The sequence below is a fragment of the Tupaia chinensis genome, unplaced genomic scaffold, assembly GCF_000334495.1.
Source record: "Tupaia chinensis unplaced genomic scaffold, TupChi_1.0 Scaffold000578_2, whole genome shotgun sequence".
Taxonomy (NCBI): domain Eukaryota; kingdom Metazoa; phylum Chordata; class Mammalia; order Scandentia; family Tupaiidae; genus Tupaia; species Tupaia belangeri.
This window is the reverse complement of record NW_006160094.1, coordinates 1236206-1256056: the sequence shown is the minus strand read 5'-3', so window position 1 is coordinate 1256056 and position 19851 is coordinate 1236206. Positions and strand designations below refer to the sequence as shown.

The window sequence follows — 19851 nt, the reverse complement described above, 5'->3', positions numbered from 1 at the left end:
AGGGGAATACATTGGTGCCAGCCAGTACAGTATCCACTAGCCACATGCGGTCATGGAACACTTGAATTTGGCTAGTAAGACTGAAGAGCCAAATTTAAAATTTGACTATCGTTTATTCCATGAGAGAGAGAGACAGAGAGACAATGAGAGAGACAGACCCAGACAGGCACGTCCAACAGGGTCTTCACCCCGTGATCCTTCCCAAGTCTCAGGCAGCTTGGATCACGGGTGTCCGCACCTGGTATGTGGAGACAGATAAGGGGATGTGGATCCGGGGCCTTCCCATTGAGAGTCCTGTTGTGATCCTGGTGCACTACTCCCTAGCCCTGACCATTTCATTGTATTTACTTCTAATTAATGTATGTTAAAATTAGTAAACGCAGACTCGATTCATTTATTGCTACACTTAAGATTGTTAAGAGTGGTTTAGATAGTTGAATGTGCTTTTTCAACTATAAACTTCATGAAATCTAAATACACATCAGGTATTTCGGATGAAAATTTAGAATCTGAATTGAGGTGTTTTGTGAAATAGACACTGGATCTTGAAGATGGTCTCCCAGAAAAAAAACCTCAATAATTTTTGTGTTGATAATATGGTAAAATCATAATATTTTAGGAATATGGGTTAAGTATATTATTAGGATTCATTTTTACCACTCTCCCTTTTAAATTTAATGTGGCTACTAGAAAATTTAACAGGGCACACCCCGCTCATGCGGTATTTCTGTTACACGGTGCTGCTCTGGATGCACAGGAAACCTATGAATTCTGCCCTCAGGGAGTAAGGGAGCGACTCAGAGAACTCGAGCCAGCTGTGTGCGCACACACCCACACACGTATGTGTGTACAAACACTTTGTGTAGGGGTAGTGTGGATGTGAGAGAGCGGTACTCGGCAGGGTCTCGTCGTGCTGGCCTCAGTCCTCCTGGCTCTCCAGGTTCTCAGGATCTTGGGCGTCCATGTGCACACCAGTGTGCGTTCAGGCTGACCTGGGGATTGGAGCCCGTGGCTGACCATACACTTCTAGTCTTTGTAGAGCTCCTTGTGTTACTGCCAGCCCCGGCAGTGCGCCTCCTTGCGGTTTTGTGTACAGAATGCTGGCTGGTGGTTGGGGATGGGGATACCAGAGAACAAGGATTTGAAGGATCGGGTGAAAAATAGAATGACACTAAGAATAGAATTGTGAGTAGCTCGGGGGTGTGGGAGTGAAGAATGAAGCGAGAATGGTAATAAATGAGGCAGAAGATTGCTGGAGAGTGGAGCTTTAGAGTCTTAAATTTCTCTTACGATATTTGGGCTTATTTTAAAGAATTACTTGATTAATTTATTAAAATAATAATAATAATTATTATTATTATTTTAACTCACTGGAAAGAGAGAGAAAGTGAGAAAGCAAGCTGCCGGGTCTGGGACTTAAACTGCCATCAGCCATGTGGGAGTCCAGTGCCTTCACCACACCACCTGCTGGACCCCTGCGCTTATTTCTATAGCTAATGAAATGCTGGTTGATGTTTTTAAGAGTTGTCAGAGAATAACTAGTGGTAGTCTGAGGATCAGCTGGACAAGGCAAAGCAGTGGGAGCAGTAAACACCCATGAATGATTTTAGTAATTCATCGAACAGGTGAAGATGACCTAGAAGACTAAGCTCGCTATCTTGGGATAGCAGAGGAAGGAACGAAAGATATATTAGGAGGGAGAATTACTAGAACTTTGTTGGGTTACAGAGAAGAGAGGCAAGATGGTTTTTAAACTGCCGGTGGAGAAGTTCGTAGTACTGTATCTAAACTGATGAACATGGGGGGTTAGTATGCTTCCCAAAGGAGGTCGAGGTGGACGATGTAAGAGGGTTTGTGGAGTACTTACACTGCCGTGTTCTTTACAAACATGTCTGTAGCTCAGGGAGAGGAGATAGTTGAGGGAGAAAGTTTGGTTTATGGAAGCAGGTTTAGGTAAGATTTCTCTAAAAACAGGAGTATGGAATTCATTTTAGAGTATGGATTTCTTGATAGCGTCTTAACTACGGAAGAGTAATTTTCACTCAGGAGCGTATTGAGTGCTTGTCTGTGCAGGTGCTGCAGTGGGCTGTGAAGACTGGGGGGGGGTAAATAAGGCAGGAATTGATGCCTCAAGCTCTGGAGCGTAAAGCAGAGCGAATCTGGGATTCTGTTCAGTAGCCTGATGCCCTTCTTTTTTTTTTTTGGAGAGGTTTTTGCTATAGGGCACATGGACTCGCCAGACAGACAGAGAGACATAGAGACAGAAAGCGAGAAATCACCCCCCAGGGGGGGATGGTCACGCCGCAATCCCTTCTCCTCCATTCTCCTCTTGGGATCTTGGGCACGCACGCACACGCGCCCGGCGTGAGTTCTAAGTCACCGGGTCCGGGATGCGAAACACGGTCGACTACGTGGGAGTCCAGCGACATAGCCATTACGCTAACTGCTGGTTCCCAAGTAGTCCGATGCCCTGAGTAAGGCTGAGGAAAGGGTGCGTGTCATGGCGTGACGGAGTACGAGACCACAGAGCTGGGGGCTTAATGTCGAAGGGGGACATTGTCCTTTTGTCTTTTTCTTTCTTTTTATGTTAGTTTATTTCTCAAGAAAGGACACAAGGGTAGATACCCCCAAGAGGATCTTCACGCCATGTTCCACCCTAGCCTCAGCTGTTCTGGGTTGTGGGCACACAGGCACCAGCGAGGACAGGAAGCCTCAGGACGCAACCCTGGGACCTCACCGTGGGGGCCAGCTGTGTTACTGCTGCGCACCGTCTGGCTCCGCCTGTTGCAGCTCTTTGGCAAATCTTCTGTGACAGACCCTGCTGCTGCACACTCCCAGGCCGTCCCGCGTCCTCCCTGGTACCAGGGCTGTTCCCTGTGGTGCTGTTGGCTCTTACCCTCCCCGTCCAGGTACACGCACTCTGACTCCCAGTGGTTTTATGGTAGTGTTTACTTTGGCACGATTACACTGTGACCCGTCTGCAGCGTTCCTGAGGGCGGGTAGCACGGAAGTGACTCTGTCAGCATGTTTGTGCCTGACTTTCTAGGGATGAACATTTGTCAGGCCTACCAGCTTCTCAGGAGCTACTTTACTACTGCCTGTGTCGGGAGAGGACGGAGAAATGCCGACAAAGCCAGGATGGTGGGAAAGGGTTGTTCAGGCTGTTGGCTGAGGTCCTGAAAGGGGGAGAGCAAGAACAAGCTGAAAGGTGGAGGCCAAAGACGTTTTACTGCATGAGTGAAGGTATCAAACCCTGTAGTCATTTCATTGCAATAACTCGAAAATTACCTGAAAAAAATCAGTAAGGAAAATCAAGTGTTTACCAGGAAAACTGGTACCTATTAAAGATTAAATTCACTTAGTTACCAGTTAGGTTTCCTTATTGACAGGCTCGTTTAATTTTCCCTGTGTTTTGTCAGCTATGCACAGGAAGTTGTATGTGGTGTGGCCTTCACCACTTCTAATTCACTCCTACTTTTTTTGGGCTGTCAGGTGGCATGGTGGTTAAGGCACTGGACTCCCATATGGCAACCATAGTTCAAGTCCACGACCTGGCAGCTTGCTTTCTCACTTTCCCTTTCTCTCTCTGGTCAAAAACAAATAAATAAGTAAATCTGGTCAAATAAAAATTAGTGAATTAAATATGTGTGTGTGTGTGTGTGTGTGTGTGTGGAGAGAGAGAGAGAAAGAGAGAGAGACCTAGTTAAACATCTGTTTGTGAACCTCTAACCGATAGCCAGGTCCCACTCTGTCCAGGGCTGGGTTTTGTGCTTTCTGAGCGTCCAGTGCACACATCTTCCTTGGCACCAGCTGTGTGGCTGGAATAGGTTTTACCCATCTCTCTTCCTCTGCCTCCTTATGGATGGGGACTGCCCTATTTTTCATCTCCTACCTAACTCATAATTAGTACTTAAATAAATAAGGTAGTTAAATCAGTAAACCATAGAGAATAACCCACGTACTTTGTGGAGCTTGACCTCCCAGTGTGATCAGATATGAACAATGGAATTTGCATGTTTTTATGTTTCAAAATCATTGAACAAAGCAGCAGGTGTGTTTTATTCTAAAAATTGGCTTTAGGTGAAAAAACTATCTTTTGGAAAGCTTTTTCAGTTAAAATGAGTAATTTTTAGTTCCAAAATGAAAACAAATTTTAGTCTTTTCTTAACTCCTTATTGGCTAATTTACAGTTTTTGTCTGCTCTTATGCTGTTAACTGGCCCATTGTTTTAATAAACAGTTATACTAAAGTAGTTTGTTTAAGCAACTAAATTACAAGGAAACTTAATGTCTTTTTTTCTGCATGATTAGAATGGAATTTAATAGTAATATGAATTCAATTTTGGAACCTCATACTTCAGTAAATTTGTTTTCAGTAAATCTAAATCAAAGGTATGATTAGAGGCTATAGGGGTTTATACTATTCAGTAATAGAAATATAATTCTGCATTTATGGAAAGTTAGGTACCTGAGTATTAATGCCTAATAGCATATACCGACTAACACACAAGATCCATGCCTCCTTAGTTAATATGGGTCCCACTGTTATAGGAGCAGTTACTGAACTAATGTCAAAAGTGAAAAGAGGACAAATTTCAGTGTTTTTAGTATTAAAGAAAGAGTCAGGTACAGTCTAAGTTTAAAGTTCCCTTCTTATTTATACGGCCCCCCACTTTCCCTTGCTGAGTATAGTCGGAGGGTTATTATAGTCTGTCGATAAAGTGGAACAGGCCAGTTCTTTCTATAAATATAAAACGGGGTCATGTGCAGAGGTACTAGCCCTAATTCAGTTGTTAATAAATGACAAATATAGCCCATAAAATTAACTTCGTATTTTGTTCTCCTTTTAAAGGTTGTTCTTTTTCTGTATGAAAAATCCATTTATTTTTGCTGGTGACAAGTCATGTACAAGGTGGTTCTTACAATGTTGTAAAATTCATTTTCATTTGACGTATACTTTGGGAGTGCTCGTTCGCTTATTCATGTATTTTCACTGTCTTCTTTGACTGTTCTGCAGAGTACTGAGCAACTAGTCGCGTAGACTTAAAAATCATCTCGAAGTATTTATATTTTTAATAAGGCAGATTTATTGGACTAAGGAGACCAGTTTGCTATAAGTCCACTAAGAAAGATTGAGTTTGTTTTCTAAAAATAATAATTTATTTATTTAATTTTAATTGTTAACTCTTACTTTTAAATTTGACCAGAGAGAGAGAAAGGGAAAGTGAGAAAGCAAGCCACCCGGTCCTGGACTTGAACTGTGGTTGCCATGTGGGAGCCCAGTGCCACAACCACCACACCACCTGCTGGTCCAGGAAGATTGCGTTTTATTAGTGTAAAATAGTATATGTTAAAATCACAGCGTACTTAAAAGTATAGATTGTTCTCTCTGTCACCACTTTTCCACCCCAGAAACTCTGGGATATGCCCAAGGATTTTAATAAGTAGATAAGTAGTCAGATGATTCTGATAGAGGTAATCCGCAAGCCACTTTTTTTTTTTTGAGAGGTTTTTGCTATAGGGTGCATGCACTCACCAGAAAGACAGAGACAGAGAGACAGAAAGTGAGAAATCACCCCCCGGGGGATGGCCACGCTGCAATCCCTTCTCCTCCATTCTCCTCTCTGGATCTTGGGCATGCACGCACATGCGCCTGGTGTGAGTTTAAGCCACCGGGTCCAGGACTTGAACTGCGGTCTACTACATGGGAGTCCAGCGATATAGCCATTATGCTAACTGCTGGTCCCCCTAGGGAACCTTTTAAGAAACAATAGTTTCTGTAGTGTTAACACTGTCATCACTCTTTTTGTATAAAAAAGATTTTTGCCATAGGACACGTGTGCTCACCAGACAGAAAGTGAGAAGTCATCCCCCATGAGGGACGGATACCTCACAGCGCCCAGTCCCATCTCCATTCTCCTCCCAGGATCCTGGGCATGCGCTCATATACACCCGGTGTGACGGTCAGGCTGCCAAGTCCAGGACTTGAACGGTGGAGCTGGCCCTGTGGAATCCAGCTGCCTTAGTGTTCATGCCACCAGCTGGCTCTACTGTTGTCACTTTCCTGTGTTCAGCGGACGGGGCAAGTAGCTATATTGCTAGATTCTTGTCTCTAATCAAACTCTACAGGTAATAAAACTGGGAAATAAAGCACACAGAACACATACAAAAAAAACCCTGATAGTGTTTTAGTTTTTTTTTTTTTTTTAATATTTTACTTTTACTTTTTTATTTTTTCTGTTTGTGCTTAAGGGCACATAAGCTCACCAGAGAGATAGCGAGAGAGGAGAAAGCATCCACTGTGGGGAATAGTCAGTGGCAATCCCTCCTCCATCTTTCCCTCCTTTCTGGACCTTGGGCATGCCTGTGCCCAAGTCCGGCATGTTTTTTCAGGCCGCGGGGTCTGAGACTTGAACTGGGCAGTAGTCTATATGGGCTCCAGGCCATGGAGCCAGCCCTGCTTCTCAATTTTTATTTAAAATGTTACCATAGAGTTTTATGTTTTAATTATCATGCTAGTAAGGAATTGTAGCATTTCAGTGCTAGTGTAGTATTGCTTCATCCATTGTGTCATAATTTTCTTAGCTATTTTTCTATTTTTCTATTTTTTTTTTTTTAGATAGCTTCTGGTAAATAACAATGGAATAAACATCATTGTTAGGAAAGCATTTTTCTATATCTAGGATTTTTTTTCCTACTTTGCTCAGGGTTCAAAAAATACTTTTAAAAGCTCTTGGAAAATAACTCCCAAACTGCTGTTAAAAGAAAAACTTCTCTCTCACACACTCTGTCCCTCTTTGTGCAAATAAATAAATAAATTTAAATAAAAGTAATTCTTTAAAATTTTTTTTTTCAAAAAAGAGAAAAACTTAAGACAAAATATAGTAGAATTTAACTGAGCAAAAACTTAAATCAGGCAGCCCCCAGGATGGCTTCCAAGGAACTCCGAAGAGCCACATGGTTTAGTGACATTTGTGGGCAAGAAAGGGAAAATGACAGGGAGAACAAAAGTAAGGGAATAAGGTAGAGAAGTAGTTGGATTGGTTACAGTTTGATGTTTGCCTGCGTGAACAGTTTAAAGGGTGGGCCGTCTGTGATTGACTGAAGTGTAGCTGCTGTGATTGGCTGTAACTTAGCAATTTACTAAGGAAGAGACTTCCAAGTGACATGCTTTGCTTATAGGACCTCAAGCAGGAGTACGGAGGTATTCTCATGCCTTCTTGACATTGTTTTCCAAAAAGGTTCTGCTAATTAAAGTTATCAGCAGTAAAGTAGAATTAATACATCCTGTCCTGCCAGAATTTATGTGTTTTATTAAGAAATTATATTTCTGGTTTGCTAGACTAACTAGTGCTCTCCTTAACCATCCTCTGTAGCTCATGCATATTAAGGGACTTCAGAAATGTAATTAATGTATGAGTTCATTTTGGTGTAAAAAATTTATGAGAATCCATACATATTTTTTTTCATAATATACATTTTTCATGAACTGTTTGAAGACCCTTCGTATTATTCCTGGTGTTACTTTAAATAATACATGTATATGTTTGTCTCTGTCCTCTCTAGTCAGTGAGATTGCTAGATTTCAGGTTTCCCCTTGCTGGGCTGATTTCTGAAATGCTCTCTGAAGACCAGGAGTGGTAGGGTTTACCCTGCTGCCCTGTTCTCAAGGATCACAACCGATATTGCTTATTGTACAGTGCCTCCAAGTACTTGCTTCTTGTGTTTTACTCACTTTTCTAGTTGTTTGTGGTGTAAGGTAATTTCAGATCCTCATGGCTGTAGAGGATATCTTTTGAATGACTCCGAAATTGCTGAATCGAGTAATTATTATTATTTGGAGAGGTTTTTGTTATAGGGCACGTGTGCTCGCCAGAAAGAGAGAGACAGAGAGATAGAAAGCAAGAAATCACTCCCCCGGTGGGATGCCCATGCTGCAATCCCTTCTCCTCCATTCTCCTCTTGGGATCTTGGGCACGCACGCACACGTGCCTGGTGTGAGTTTTAAGACACCAGGTCCGGGACGCGAACCATGGTCTGTTACATGGGAGTTCAGCGACATAGCTATTACGCTAACTGCTGGTCCCAAATTGAGTAATTATTTCAGTCTCTGTACAGCTGCTGCTCCATTAACGACCACATGGTTGACCACGTGTTACCTACTTAACAGCAGTTGGACTTAGGTCAGTTTTCCAGTGTGCAGAATCCCTTTTCTCTGTCTTTGCCTTGTTCCCTCAGTTGGTTGTTAATAACGCAAGACGATATATTTTGTTTAGAATGTACTTTATTACATACCCATAGTAATATTCAGAATAAATAAAAATGATTATGCCAGATTTGTATTTTTATGTTGTAATATGTCTTGTTGCTTGGTACTTGTCTAATGTATGCTTTTTGTATGGATAGAATTGCATTATTCTATATGATGTTGTGTAATAGATATTAAAGAGTGCATACCTTATGGTGCCATTGCACGCCACACGACATCCACGCACGTCTGCCTTGGTCCTCACTCACTTACTGGTTCAGTTAAATTCAGTTCCTGACCTGATCCTAGGAATGCATTGAAGTCTTTGGATTTGGTCGAGTTCCCCCTTCTTTTGAGAATTTTCTTTTTCTTACAGTAGAACTTGTACTTCTGACTTTATTTTTTGCCTCTTTGACTCGATCCTTTCTTTGTCTGGTCCCTTAATTATATTAACGGCAATAATGATGATAGTAACAATAGAAGCCACATGCTAGAGCGTGTACCCCCTTTAAAAATTAGATTCACATTCATATTCATAAAACAATGGCTTGGTATTTTCCAGGGTTCTCTTTGCTTTCCCCTCTCTTTCTGCATGCTTTTGAAGTTATTAGCATCATGCCATATACTGATAACTTTTTCATTTATATTTTTAGCCCTGACTACTATACTGAGATTCTGGTCTTTATTACGTGTGACAGTCTGTGAACATTTCTCTTTGTATTTTCAGAAGACTCTACTCAGCGCCATCCAAAGCGAGCTCCTCCTTGGCCCAGTCTTTCCATCTTGTTCTTCATCTTGACATTAATCTGCAGTAAAAAGCCACAAACAAAAGAAAAACAGGCTCTTCTTTTCCATGAACAAACGCACAGTCTGATGTTCGTGTAACCTTCTGAATATTTGTTGAGTCTGTTCCTGCCTCTCCAGCCCTGCTCGAGTTCCCTTCACGTTCTGCTTCTACTCTCGTAACTGTATTCTCGTTGCTCTCTGCCTCCAGGTTCATCCCTCTAAAATTCATGATTCTAAAGTTTAAATGAGAATGTACTTCCTGGCTTGGAGTCTTGCAGAGTCCCTAAGTGCCGCTGGGCAGCGTCTGTGCTGTTGCGCATGGCTCACAGACGCCCTTTGTTCTGTCACGGGCTCCTTAGATCTCTCTCCTGCTGCTCCTCTTACACAGCCTGTGAGTCAGCACTGTCCTTGGACTGTACCATGCTGTTTTCCAAGCTTTTGTTCTTGTGGCTGTCTCCCCGATTGTTTAATTTTTTCCCCTCTATTCATGATAGAATGTGTGTGCATGCTGGTGGGCGGGGATGGGGCGAGGGTTGGGGAGAAGGCACCCTCCCCACCCAGCAGGCCTGGTCACACTGCAGACAATCCTCAGGTTCTTTATCCTGTCAGGGTCCTGAATGTGCATGCATGTGCCCAGCACGGAGTTTAAACCCCAGTTGGTCCTGTGGGAGCTGCCTTCCTCTGTCCAGCGTTTAATTGCCACTCTGGGGTCAGCCCTTCCCAGCATTCACCAGGCGAGGTCTTGCTCATTTCTAAGGCTTAGTCCCTTGATTCCAGGTTTCTTGCCTTTTACTCCTGTGTTTTCCCACATGTACCCCTAGCATTGTATCTGTTTTGCATTAAAATGGCTTGTTTCACTTTTCTTACTATATTATGAAGTCTTGGAAGACAAACTTTCATTCATATTTGTAACGGAAGCACTTGACTGAGTACATGGTGTTCGATTTATTTGTAGGTACTTCCTGTTTTTAAAAAATCTTTTCGAGGCTTTTGCCATAGGGCATGTGTGCTTGCTGGAGGGACAGAAAGGGATAGTGATAGGGAAAATGAGAAATTATGCCATGGGGGGATGGCCATGCCTCAGTCCTTCTCCTCCACTCTCCTCCTGAGATTTTGAGCACACATGCAAACACATGTGCCTGGCGTGAGTTTCAAGCCACTGGGTCTAGGACTTGAACTGTGGTAGGGCCATATAGAAGTCCAGTGCCTTAACCACCATGCTACCTGCTGGCCCTGATACTTTATGCTTTTTTAAAAAGCTTCTTTTTTTCATGACAGAGAGAGAGAGCGAGACAGCACCCTCAACAGGATCCTAGTGTTGTAGTCCACCCCCAGCCTTCAGGAGCCCCAGACCAGGGCCACATGCATGGTTGGTGTGCTCAGGGAGGTCCCTGGGCTTGAGCAGAAACCTTCCCACGTGGGATTGCCTCACACAGCATTGTATTACCTCTGGCTTCTCTCTGGCCCCTGTGTGTAGTTTCTACCTAAGTAGGAAGACCGCTGTCCATCCCGTTCCTAAATCTGATACATGAATGTTTTTCTAGTTTCTTCTTTCTTTTTTTTCATATCACTAGGTCCAAGTTCTTCATTTTGCTTTTATTTGGTCATACGTATTTACATACTTTCGCTCATGTTTATTCACTTGTTTTTGTTAAGTGCTGCTATGTGCTAGACAGCGTACTTACTATACTGCATGCTGGATGTTGCATTAACCGGCCCCCTAGAATTATTCTCGACTCTAATAAGTCTAATAGATTCATGTGGATCCAGCTGCCTTAACCTCCACCCCACCTGCTGGCCCTACTGTTTCTTTTTTAAAGCTTATTTTGTGATTTAGACTCATTAAAATTTTGAAAGATACTATGTTGAAAAGTGAAAGTAATTTCAGTATGACTGATTCGATGTTTCCATTCACATTCCTCTTTTTTAATTTGGTATTTTTACTCATTCATAAAACTGAGTACATTACAGTGTATTTGAACATCTGAATATAAGTCTAGGATTCATATGCTAAAGCAGGTTCTCAATCAGGGACGGAGGGACAGAAAGGGATAGTGATAGGGAAAATGAGAAATTATGCCATGGGGGGATGGCCATGCCTCAGTCCTTCTCCTCCACTCTCCTCCTGAGATTTTGAGCACACATGCAAACACATGTGCCTGGCGTGAGTTTCAAGCCACTGGGTCTAGGACTTGAACTGTGGTAGGGCCATATAGAAGTCCAGTGCCTTAACCACCATGCTACCTGCTGGCCCTGATACTTTATGCTTTTTTAAAAAGCTTCTTTTTTTCATGACAGAGAGAGAGAGCGAGACAGCACCCTCAACAGGATCCTAGTGTTGTAGTCCACCCCCAGCCTTCAGGAGCCCCAGACCAGGGCCACATGCATGGTTGGTGTGCTCAGGGAGGTCCCTGGGCTTGAGCAGAAACCTTCCCACGTGGGATTGCCTCACACAGCATTGTATTACCTCTGGCTTCTCTCTGGCCCCTGTGTGTAGTTTCTACCTAAGTAGGAAGACCGCTGTCCATCCCGTTCCTAAATCTGATACATGAATGTTTTTCTAGTTTCTTCTTTCTTTTTTTTCATATCACTAGGTCCAAGTGCTTCATTTTGCTTTTATTTGGTCATACGTATTTACATACTTTCGCTCATGTTTATTCACTTGTTTTTGTTAAGTGCTGCTATGTGCTAGACAGCGTACTTACTATACTGCATGCTGGATGTTGCATTAACCGGCCCCCTAGAATTATTCTCGACTCTAATAAGTCTAATAGATTCATGTGGATCCAGCTGCCTTAACCTCCACCCCACCTGCTGGCCCTACTGTTTCTTTTTTAAAGCTTATTTTGTGATTTAGACTCATTAAAATTTTGAAAGATACTATGTTGAAAAGTGAAAGTAATTTCAGTATGACTGATTCGATGTTTCCATTCACATTCCTCTTTTTTAATTTGGTATTTTTACTCATTCATAAAACTGAGTACATTACAGTGTATTTGAACATCTGAATATAAGTCTAGGATTCATATGCTAAAGCAGGTTCTCAATCAGGGACAGGAGACTTTCTGATGTCACAGTGGAGGCTGTGTGTGTGTGCATGTGTATGGATCACTGTCTCCCAGCGCATGGAGGCAGGAACACACTAAACATGCCCTAGTGTCCCAGATAGCCCTCAAAGCCAGTGACCTGCCTCAAAATATGACCTGGGCCAAGGCTGAGAAACTGCTGCAAAAAAGATAACAGGTCATCGGGACAGTCATGACTTTTTTTTTTTTTAAACACAAAGATGCATCATGACTTTACTGACAACCCATATATGCAGATATGAATAGTAGCATAAACAGGTGTTCTCAGACACGTGCTTTTGTTCTTTAGCAACTGGAGTTTTGTGTTAATGCAGTTGACAGTGTCCTTATGCAAACCATATGGAGTGTATGTTCCTGGCTGACAGCTAGTGAGAAATTTACAAATAAACAGTACAGCTGTTGTTAGCTTAAATATGTAAACCAAGGGGTTCGTGTTAATTCTTATTTTTCCACTGCTAGAAAACTCACAGTTAGGGCCAGCAGCCAGTGGTGTTACACTTACGGTGGCTTACGGTGGCCGGATCTCTCATGGCTGACTGTGCGGTTTGAGTCCCCAGTCCCGGCAGCTTAAGAAACACACTGGTGTGTATGCAAACATTCCCAAAATTCCAAAGGAGACTGGAGGAGATGGGATTGCCATGTGGCCATCCACTCAGGAGAATGTTTTCTCGCTATCCTTCTCCCTCCCTCTGTCGCTCCTTCTCTCTCCCTCCTTCTGCTGCACTCTTTCTGGTGAGCACAAGAAAAAAAAATTTACAAATAAGGAAACTAGGAAGAGATTAAATGATTTGTTTGTGGCCACTGAGAAATTGTAACTAAGAAGGAATAGAATGTGGTAATTCTTATCTTAAATATTACTCATCTTTTATGTTTCACTTATATCCTGATTTAATATTAAAGATCATATAGACTCTTCCTTTTCATAGTTTTCTGAATAAAAGCCGAACTACTCATGGGTAAGACATATTAGAAAATTGCCTAAAGTCAAGAATTTTATAGTCAGAGAAGACCTCCGTGAATTAGTCTAACTTCCTCATTTACAGAGACAGAAAATTTCAATTTCAGAGAGGGAAGCTATCCTATTCATTGTTATACAACCTTTTGATGCCAGTTCTTGAACTAGAACCCATAACTCATAACTTCTAGTTGAATAATATTCTTCTTAAAAAAATTTGCCCGAGGAAGTGGGCCACAGGGAATGGTGATGCAGCAATCCCTTTTCTTCTACTTCTCCCTCCTTTTGGGATTTTGGCATGCATGCACACACTCCCAGCGTGTCTCTCTCTCTCTTTTTAAAGACATTTTTTTGCTATAAGGTGCATGTGCTTACCCGAGAGAGACAGAGACAGAAAGCGAGAAATTACATCTGAAGGGGATGGCCACACTGCAGTTTCTTCTCCTCCATTCTCCTTTTGGGATATTGGACATGCACGCACATGTACCCGGTGTGAGTTTCAGGCTGCTGGTTCCAGGATTTGAACTGCAGTCAACCACATGGGGCGATGAACCATTATGCCATCTGCTGGATCTGGAACTTGAACCATGTGGTCAGCCATGCGGGTTCTAGCTACCTTAACCACCACACCACAGATTGGCCTCTACTCAAGTACTCTTTTAGTGTGAAGGAAAGTATTAGCATACTTTTGATTCTATTTGAAGCTTTTATTTTTCTATCAAACTATGAATATTAAAATTGTGAAATGGTTGGGCCGTCTGGTGCATGGAGGTTAAGGCGCTAAATCCCACATGGCCAGCTTTGTGATCTGAGTCCAAGACCCGGCTGCTTGAGAACCATGCTGGACATGTGCCTGTGCCCAGAATCCCAAGAGAGTGCAGAAGAAGGGGTTGCAGCATGACCATCTCCCCAGGGGATTCCTCCCTTTGCCCTCCCCGCATCTATCTGGTAAGCGCACATGCCTTACAGCAAAAACAAAGCAAAAAAACTGTTAAATGGTTATTATTATTTTTTTAACTTTAGATTTATTTAGGGCCATTTGCATGTGTTTATAGAATATATAGCTAAGTCTAAAAGATGACAGGACAGTTCCCCTCAGTGAGACCCTCCCTGGCCTAAATAATATTTGCTTTACTTATATAGCAAGAAGGTAACTTTAAAGATGGAAGCTTTTGATTTGTGGCACTGAATAACGAAGCTACACAGGGCATCCTTCGAAAGCTACAGTTAGGGATCCACCTAGCTTCTCAGCGATACAAGCCCGATTGAGGTCTTCTGGCCCATTTGCTTGCCATTCATGTTTTATGCCTTGAAATTTCTTTTTCATTGCATCCTTAGAGCTTGCGTAGATCATTTTACTTTTCAGAGGTGCTAGTTCTGGTGCCCACAAAAAAAAATCAACTCTTCTTTTCTGGATTGCTTAGTTTCAAAGCTTGCATCATACAAAGCGAAGCAGCAAGCTTTTTCAGGAAACATTCTCACAAAATGCTTGAATGGATCTGTGATGGTTACACCAACATCTCCAACCAACATCTCCTTGCCTTCTTCTACAATGATATACTTTTTGTCTGCACTGAGACAGAAAATGACAGCCTTCTTTCTTTTCTTGATTTCTTCTGGTATGGAGCATTTCTTAACTTTCATGTCATAAAATATATGACTTACTTCATCAGCGACTTGGACTCCTGAGGCCGTCTTCGAGGTAGCTATGGCAGGGATGCAGGGGAGGGAGCCGGCCGGCACCGAATGTGCGGAGCCCCCTCCTCACAGAAGTGGGACCGAGAGACCACTAAATGGTTATTTTCTTAGAATATATACACCCAGGGACCAGCAGTTAGCATAATGGCTATGTCGCTGGACTCCCATGTAGCCGACCGCAGTTTGCGTCCTGGACCTGGGGCTTAAAACTCACGCCGGGCGCGTGTGCATGTGTGCCCAAGATCCCGAGAGGAGAATGGAGGAAAAGGGATTGCCATGTGACCATCCCCCCTGGGGGGTGATTTCTCGCTTTCTGTCTCTCTGGCGAGCTCACGCGTCCTATAGTCCTATAACAAAAACCTCTCCCCCCCCCAAAAAAAAAGAGTATATACACCCATATAAATGTTTTAGTGAATGAGTAAATTATCTATTTCATTTCATTTTAATTTGTAAATGTCATGCTAATTTAAACATGCAATTAAAACCTTTTTTATTTCATAGGCCACTACACCTCCAAATCAAGGAAGGCCAGATTCTCCTGTCTATGCTAATCTGCAAGAACTGAAAATATCCCAGTCTGCTCTCCCCCCACTTCCTGGGAGCCCAGCAATTCAGATTAATGGAGAATGGGAAACTCATAAAGATAGCTCAGGGCGTTGTTATTACTACAACAGAGGAACCCAGGAGAGAACTTGGAAACCACCGCGTTGGACTCGCGATACAAACATGAGCAAAGGAGATTTCCAGAGCCCAGGAGATCCAGAGGTATGAGTAATTTAGGAACTAGCCTGTGAGTCACCAGTTCTTCTTCATTATCCAGAAACAAAAGATGTGAATAAATATGTTTATTTCTTGTTATCATCCCGCTAGAACACTTGTATTCGTAATTATATTAACGCAAGTAACTTCCTAATCTCTAACTCAAGGACGGTAACTAACCTTGTAGTGTGCCTTCTAGTCAGTTCCAGAACTGGATTCAGGTCGTCTAGTGCCAGAGCTTTCCCTTCTGTTACCGCACAAGCCAAAGGACATTTTTTAGAAAAAGAGGGAAAGAAAATATGTGATGTGACCTAGCCCAGTGAAGAGACCCAAAGCTATTTAACTGATTAAAACAGATTCTTTTCTTTGTTGGGCTAGTATGACTATCATGCTTCTTGTCAACGTCTCTTTTTGTCAGTCAGAGGTACAAGATAATTTTTTATTTATATGTAAGGGAAGTAATTATAATGCCTTCACTGCAGTTGGGCAGTTCTGTGAGCCTGACAGTTGATTCCAACTCACTGTTTTCTCTGAGTGTTTATACTGTTTTTCTCTCGGGTCTCTCTTCCCTTCACCCCTCTTGTGGATTGGCACAGTGAATCATCGGCTGTGTTCTGAGAAACACTCATCTCAGTAATCCGGAGAGAGATCAAGGTGTTGGTGCAGTGCACCCACCAACTGGGTTCTGAGTAGCGCTCATCTCAGTAGTCTGGAGAGAGATGCCTTGGAATAATTGAGATGTGCAGGAGGAGCTCGGGTAGGATTGACGCAGAGTGAAATCCTGGTGTCTGATAGACTGGAGCCCCACACCTGTGTGGGACACATTGCACTTACAGAAAGCAGCTAGTTTGTACAGATGAAAGCAGAGCTCCAGGTAGGTAGTAGCTAGAAAAGCCAGGAAACACATCCTGTATTTTGCTTCTTGTAGTTATAACCCCCCTTCTTGTCCTGTTTTTTTTTTTTCAGTTGGTTATTTATAGCTTTGGTTTGTTGGTAACTTACACTTTCAGTGTTAAAGAATGAGATGGCAAAGAGTGAGAGAAATTGTTCATATTTAACTAAGAAAGCTAGGAAAGTTTTATTTGAATTGTAGATCTAGAAAGATTTGAAAATAAACTGTCCTGTTTGTCAATTGTAAAGTAAAACCATATCATTTGTAAGAATTAGGAAGAAGGAAAAAAATATAGGCTGATTTAAAGTATACATAGGAACTTTTAACATTTTTTAAGAATTATTTTATTACCGTTATTTATTTATTTACATATTTTTTAATTTGACCAGAGAGGGGGGGAGGGAGGGGGAGAGAGAGAGAGAGAAAGAAAGAAAGTGAGAAAGCAAGCTGCTAGGTCTGGGACTCGAACCATGATTGATCACGTGTGAGTCCCAGCAGCCCAACCACCGCACCACCTGCCAGCCCAACTTTTAACATTTTCTTAGTTTCTGTTTTAATACTTAGGTCAGAGTGACTGGTCTATAGGATTTCAGTGTACATTTCTAGTCTCTGCACAAATTGTATAAAAACAGAATTTCTCAAGTGGCTGGCGCACGTCTTCCAATAACTTCTTGAGAGACTGCGTGTTTTTTAAAAACACATTCTGGTCTCCTGTTTGATCGATAGTATACCTGGGCATAAAATTCTATATTGGAAATAATTTTCTGTCACAGTTATAAGACATTTTGAACTTCACTTTTTTAGTAAGGGTTTTTCAAAAAGTTTATTTTGGGAGAGAGAGAGTGAGAAAGAGAGAAGGAGAGACAGGCATCCCCAACAGGGTCTTCACATCATGATCCTCTCCAGCCTCAGCCAGCCATGGATCACGTGCACGCACGTGCCCTGTGTGTTCAGGGAGGTCTCTGGCCACACACTCGGGACCTTTCCATGTGAATCAGCCTTGCAGTGCTGTGTTACTGTGAGGCCCGTCTGGTCTCCTTGCGTTCCACTTTAACTGGTGTGTAGGTCGGCTGTTTGTTGGCATTCTCCTATGTTAGCGTCTTTAGGTCTTTCCTTTTGGAGTAATCTGTTTTGGAGAAGTCTTTAGATCTTTTGCCTAGAAAGCAAGGACTGCCTGGGTCTTGGTGGCAACATTCAGTTTGCATAGTCCTCGGTCTCCTGCTTTCTGCTGGTAGTCCCGTCCCAGTTGTATATTTTGTCTCCCCGGCTCAGAATCTTTCTGATTTTCCATCTTCAAGGGAAATAAAATCCCATACTTCTGCCAGGAGAGGGAAGTGTACACCTCGCGGTCAGCCATGAAGGGTGGTTCTGGCAATTTTAGTCTTCTTTATGTTTAGTATTCCTGCCTTCACCCCGCCCCACCCCACCCTGCCCCCCAGTTCCAGAGGTACCCAATTCTGCCATTTATTCCCTGAACCACTTGCAGATTCTGCTGTATAAACGTGCTGGATTTCACTCCTGCCCACCAGTTTAGATTCTGCTTCCTTCTGAATGGATAATTCAGTATTTTGTTTATCTGCTTGACTGTTATCTGTTTTTGTGTTTCCGCTATCCTCATGAGTTTACGTCTTTTTAAAGTAAGTATTTGATTACTTCTCTTTTTAGTGGAAGTGTGTTCACTCTGCCATCATTACATAGAAATTTACTTTAGTGTTACCCTAGAACAGTGGTTTTCATCTGGGGGGATGATTTGCTTTCTAGGGACATTTGTCAGTGTTGCTTTGTCCCAACAGGGGGAATGCTACTGCCACCTAGTGGGTCGAGGCTGGAGCTGCTCCTAAATGTGCAGTGATTCAGAAGCTGGCTCTCCACAACCAAGGGTTACCTGGGCCTAAATGTCCTCAGTGTTGCTGTTGAGAAACCCTGCCCTACCAGTTCTAACGTGCATACTTACTAGAGTCAAAAGTCAGTCAGCATCCTCTTGTGCTTTAAAGTCATACAGGAACTATACGTGCTGTTGTACTGTCGCCGTAATATATTTTATTTCAGTATTTAGCCTCTTATTGCTACGGTACACGATGACTTAAAATTAATCCTCATTTTTTTCTTTTTAAAACTTGCCAGTGTGTGTGTGCACTCATTGGGAGGAGAGAGAGAGAAAGCCAGAGGGAGACAGAGACAGAGACAGAGAGAGAGAGAGAGAGAGGGAGGGAGAGGGGGAGGGAGGAAAGAGAGGGAAGAGAGAGAGAAGGATGAAAGCTCTCCAGAATAAGGCATGGTCATGCCCCAGTCCCATCTCCTTCATTTCTGGATCCTGTCCAGATTTTCAGCATGCGTGTACATGTGCCTGGTGTGTTCCTCAAGCCACCAGGGCCAGGATTTAAACCACATGGTCACCCACGTGGCATCCAGCTCCCTAACTGTTAGGCCATGGGGCTGGTCCCACTTGAAGATGTCACTCTCAAGCTTTCTAGCTTCCATTGTAAGTGCTGGAACCCAGGTGTCCGTCTGACTCTTTCCTTTTAAAGGGTAGTTTGTCTCTTCTTGCTGGCAGGTTGAAGATGTTGTGCCTGAAATTTCACTAGGATGTGAGTAATGAAGGTATCTTTGTTACATCCTGCCAGAGCATTGCTGGGACTTCTAAATTTGAGGATTCCTGTCTTTATTCGATTCTGGAAAATTCTTAGCTTTTGTCTCTATGTAGTCTCGTTCCCATTTTTCTCTGTCCTCTTATTCTGGAACTTTGATAAGATGAATGTTTAATCTGATAACTCTTTTTATTGTTGTCCGTGCTGCATTCTCAGTGTTTCCAGATTTATCTCTTGTTCGCTGTTTTTTTTTCCCTTCCTATTTACAGTTTATTTTGGTCTTGAACCAATTCTTGAATTTTTTTTTTTTTTTGAGAGGTTTTTGCTATATGGCCCGTGTGCTCGCCAGACAGACAGAGAGAGAGATAGAGACAGAAAGCGCGCCAGAAAGACAGAGAGAGACAGAGAGACAGAAAGCGAGAAATCACCTCCCAGGGGGGATGGCCACGCCGTATTCCCTTCTCCTCCATTCTCCTCTCGGGATCTTGGGCACGAACACACACACGCCAGCGTGAGATTAAGCCACCGGGTCCAGGACTCAAACCGTGGTCGACTATGTGAGAGTTCAGTGACATAGCCATTAAACTAACTGTTAGTCCCCAATCCTTGAATTTTTAAAAATAAGTATTTTTTATCTGTTTGGGAAAGATTTTCCATATCATTACTTTGAAAAGTATTTTTTTGTTTTATTCATGGTAGAGCATATGTACATGTAAGTGAGAGGGAGGAGGAGGAGTACCCTCCACAGAGTCTGGTTACACAAGCCCCTTGCTCCAGGCCTCCAGCCCAGCAGATCAGGTCTTGAACACTGGTGCACATTCCCATTGCATTTCTGACTCA

General features: G+C 42.7%; 1 protein-coding gene and 1 pseudogene across 4 annotated transcripts in view; one reads left to right on the top strand and one right to left on the bottom strand.

Annotated features, from left to right (window-relative positions):
* Window positions 1–19851, top strand: part of ARHGAP12 (Rho GTPase activating protein 12) — a 119070-nt gene that overhangs the window by 39796 nt on the left and 59423 nt on the right. For all 4 annotated transcript variants that reach the window (XM_006158279.3, XM_006158278.3, XM_006158277.3 and 1 more), the window contains exon 2: window positions 15274–15537. In XM_006158279.3, coding sequence (XP_006158341.1) covers window positions 15274–15537 — 264 coding nt within the window. The remainder of the gene's footprint in view (window positions 1–15273; window positions 15538–19851) is intronic.
* LOC106735941 (destrin pseudogene) lies at window positions 14078–14733 on the bottom strand (annotated as a pseudogene).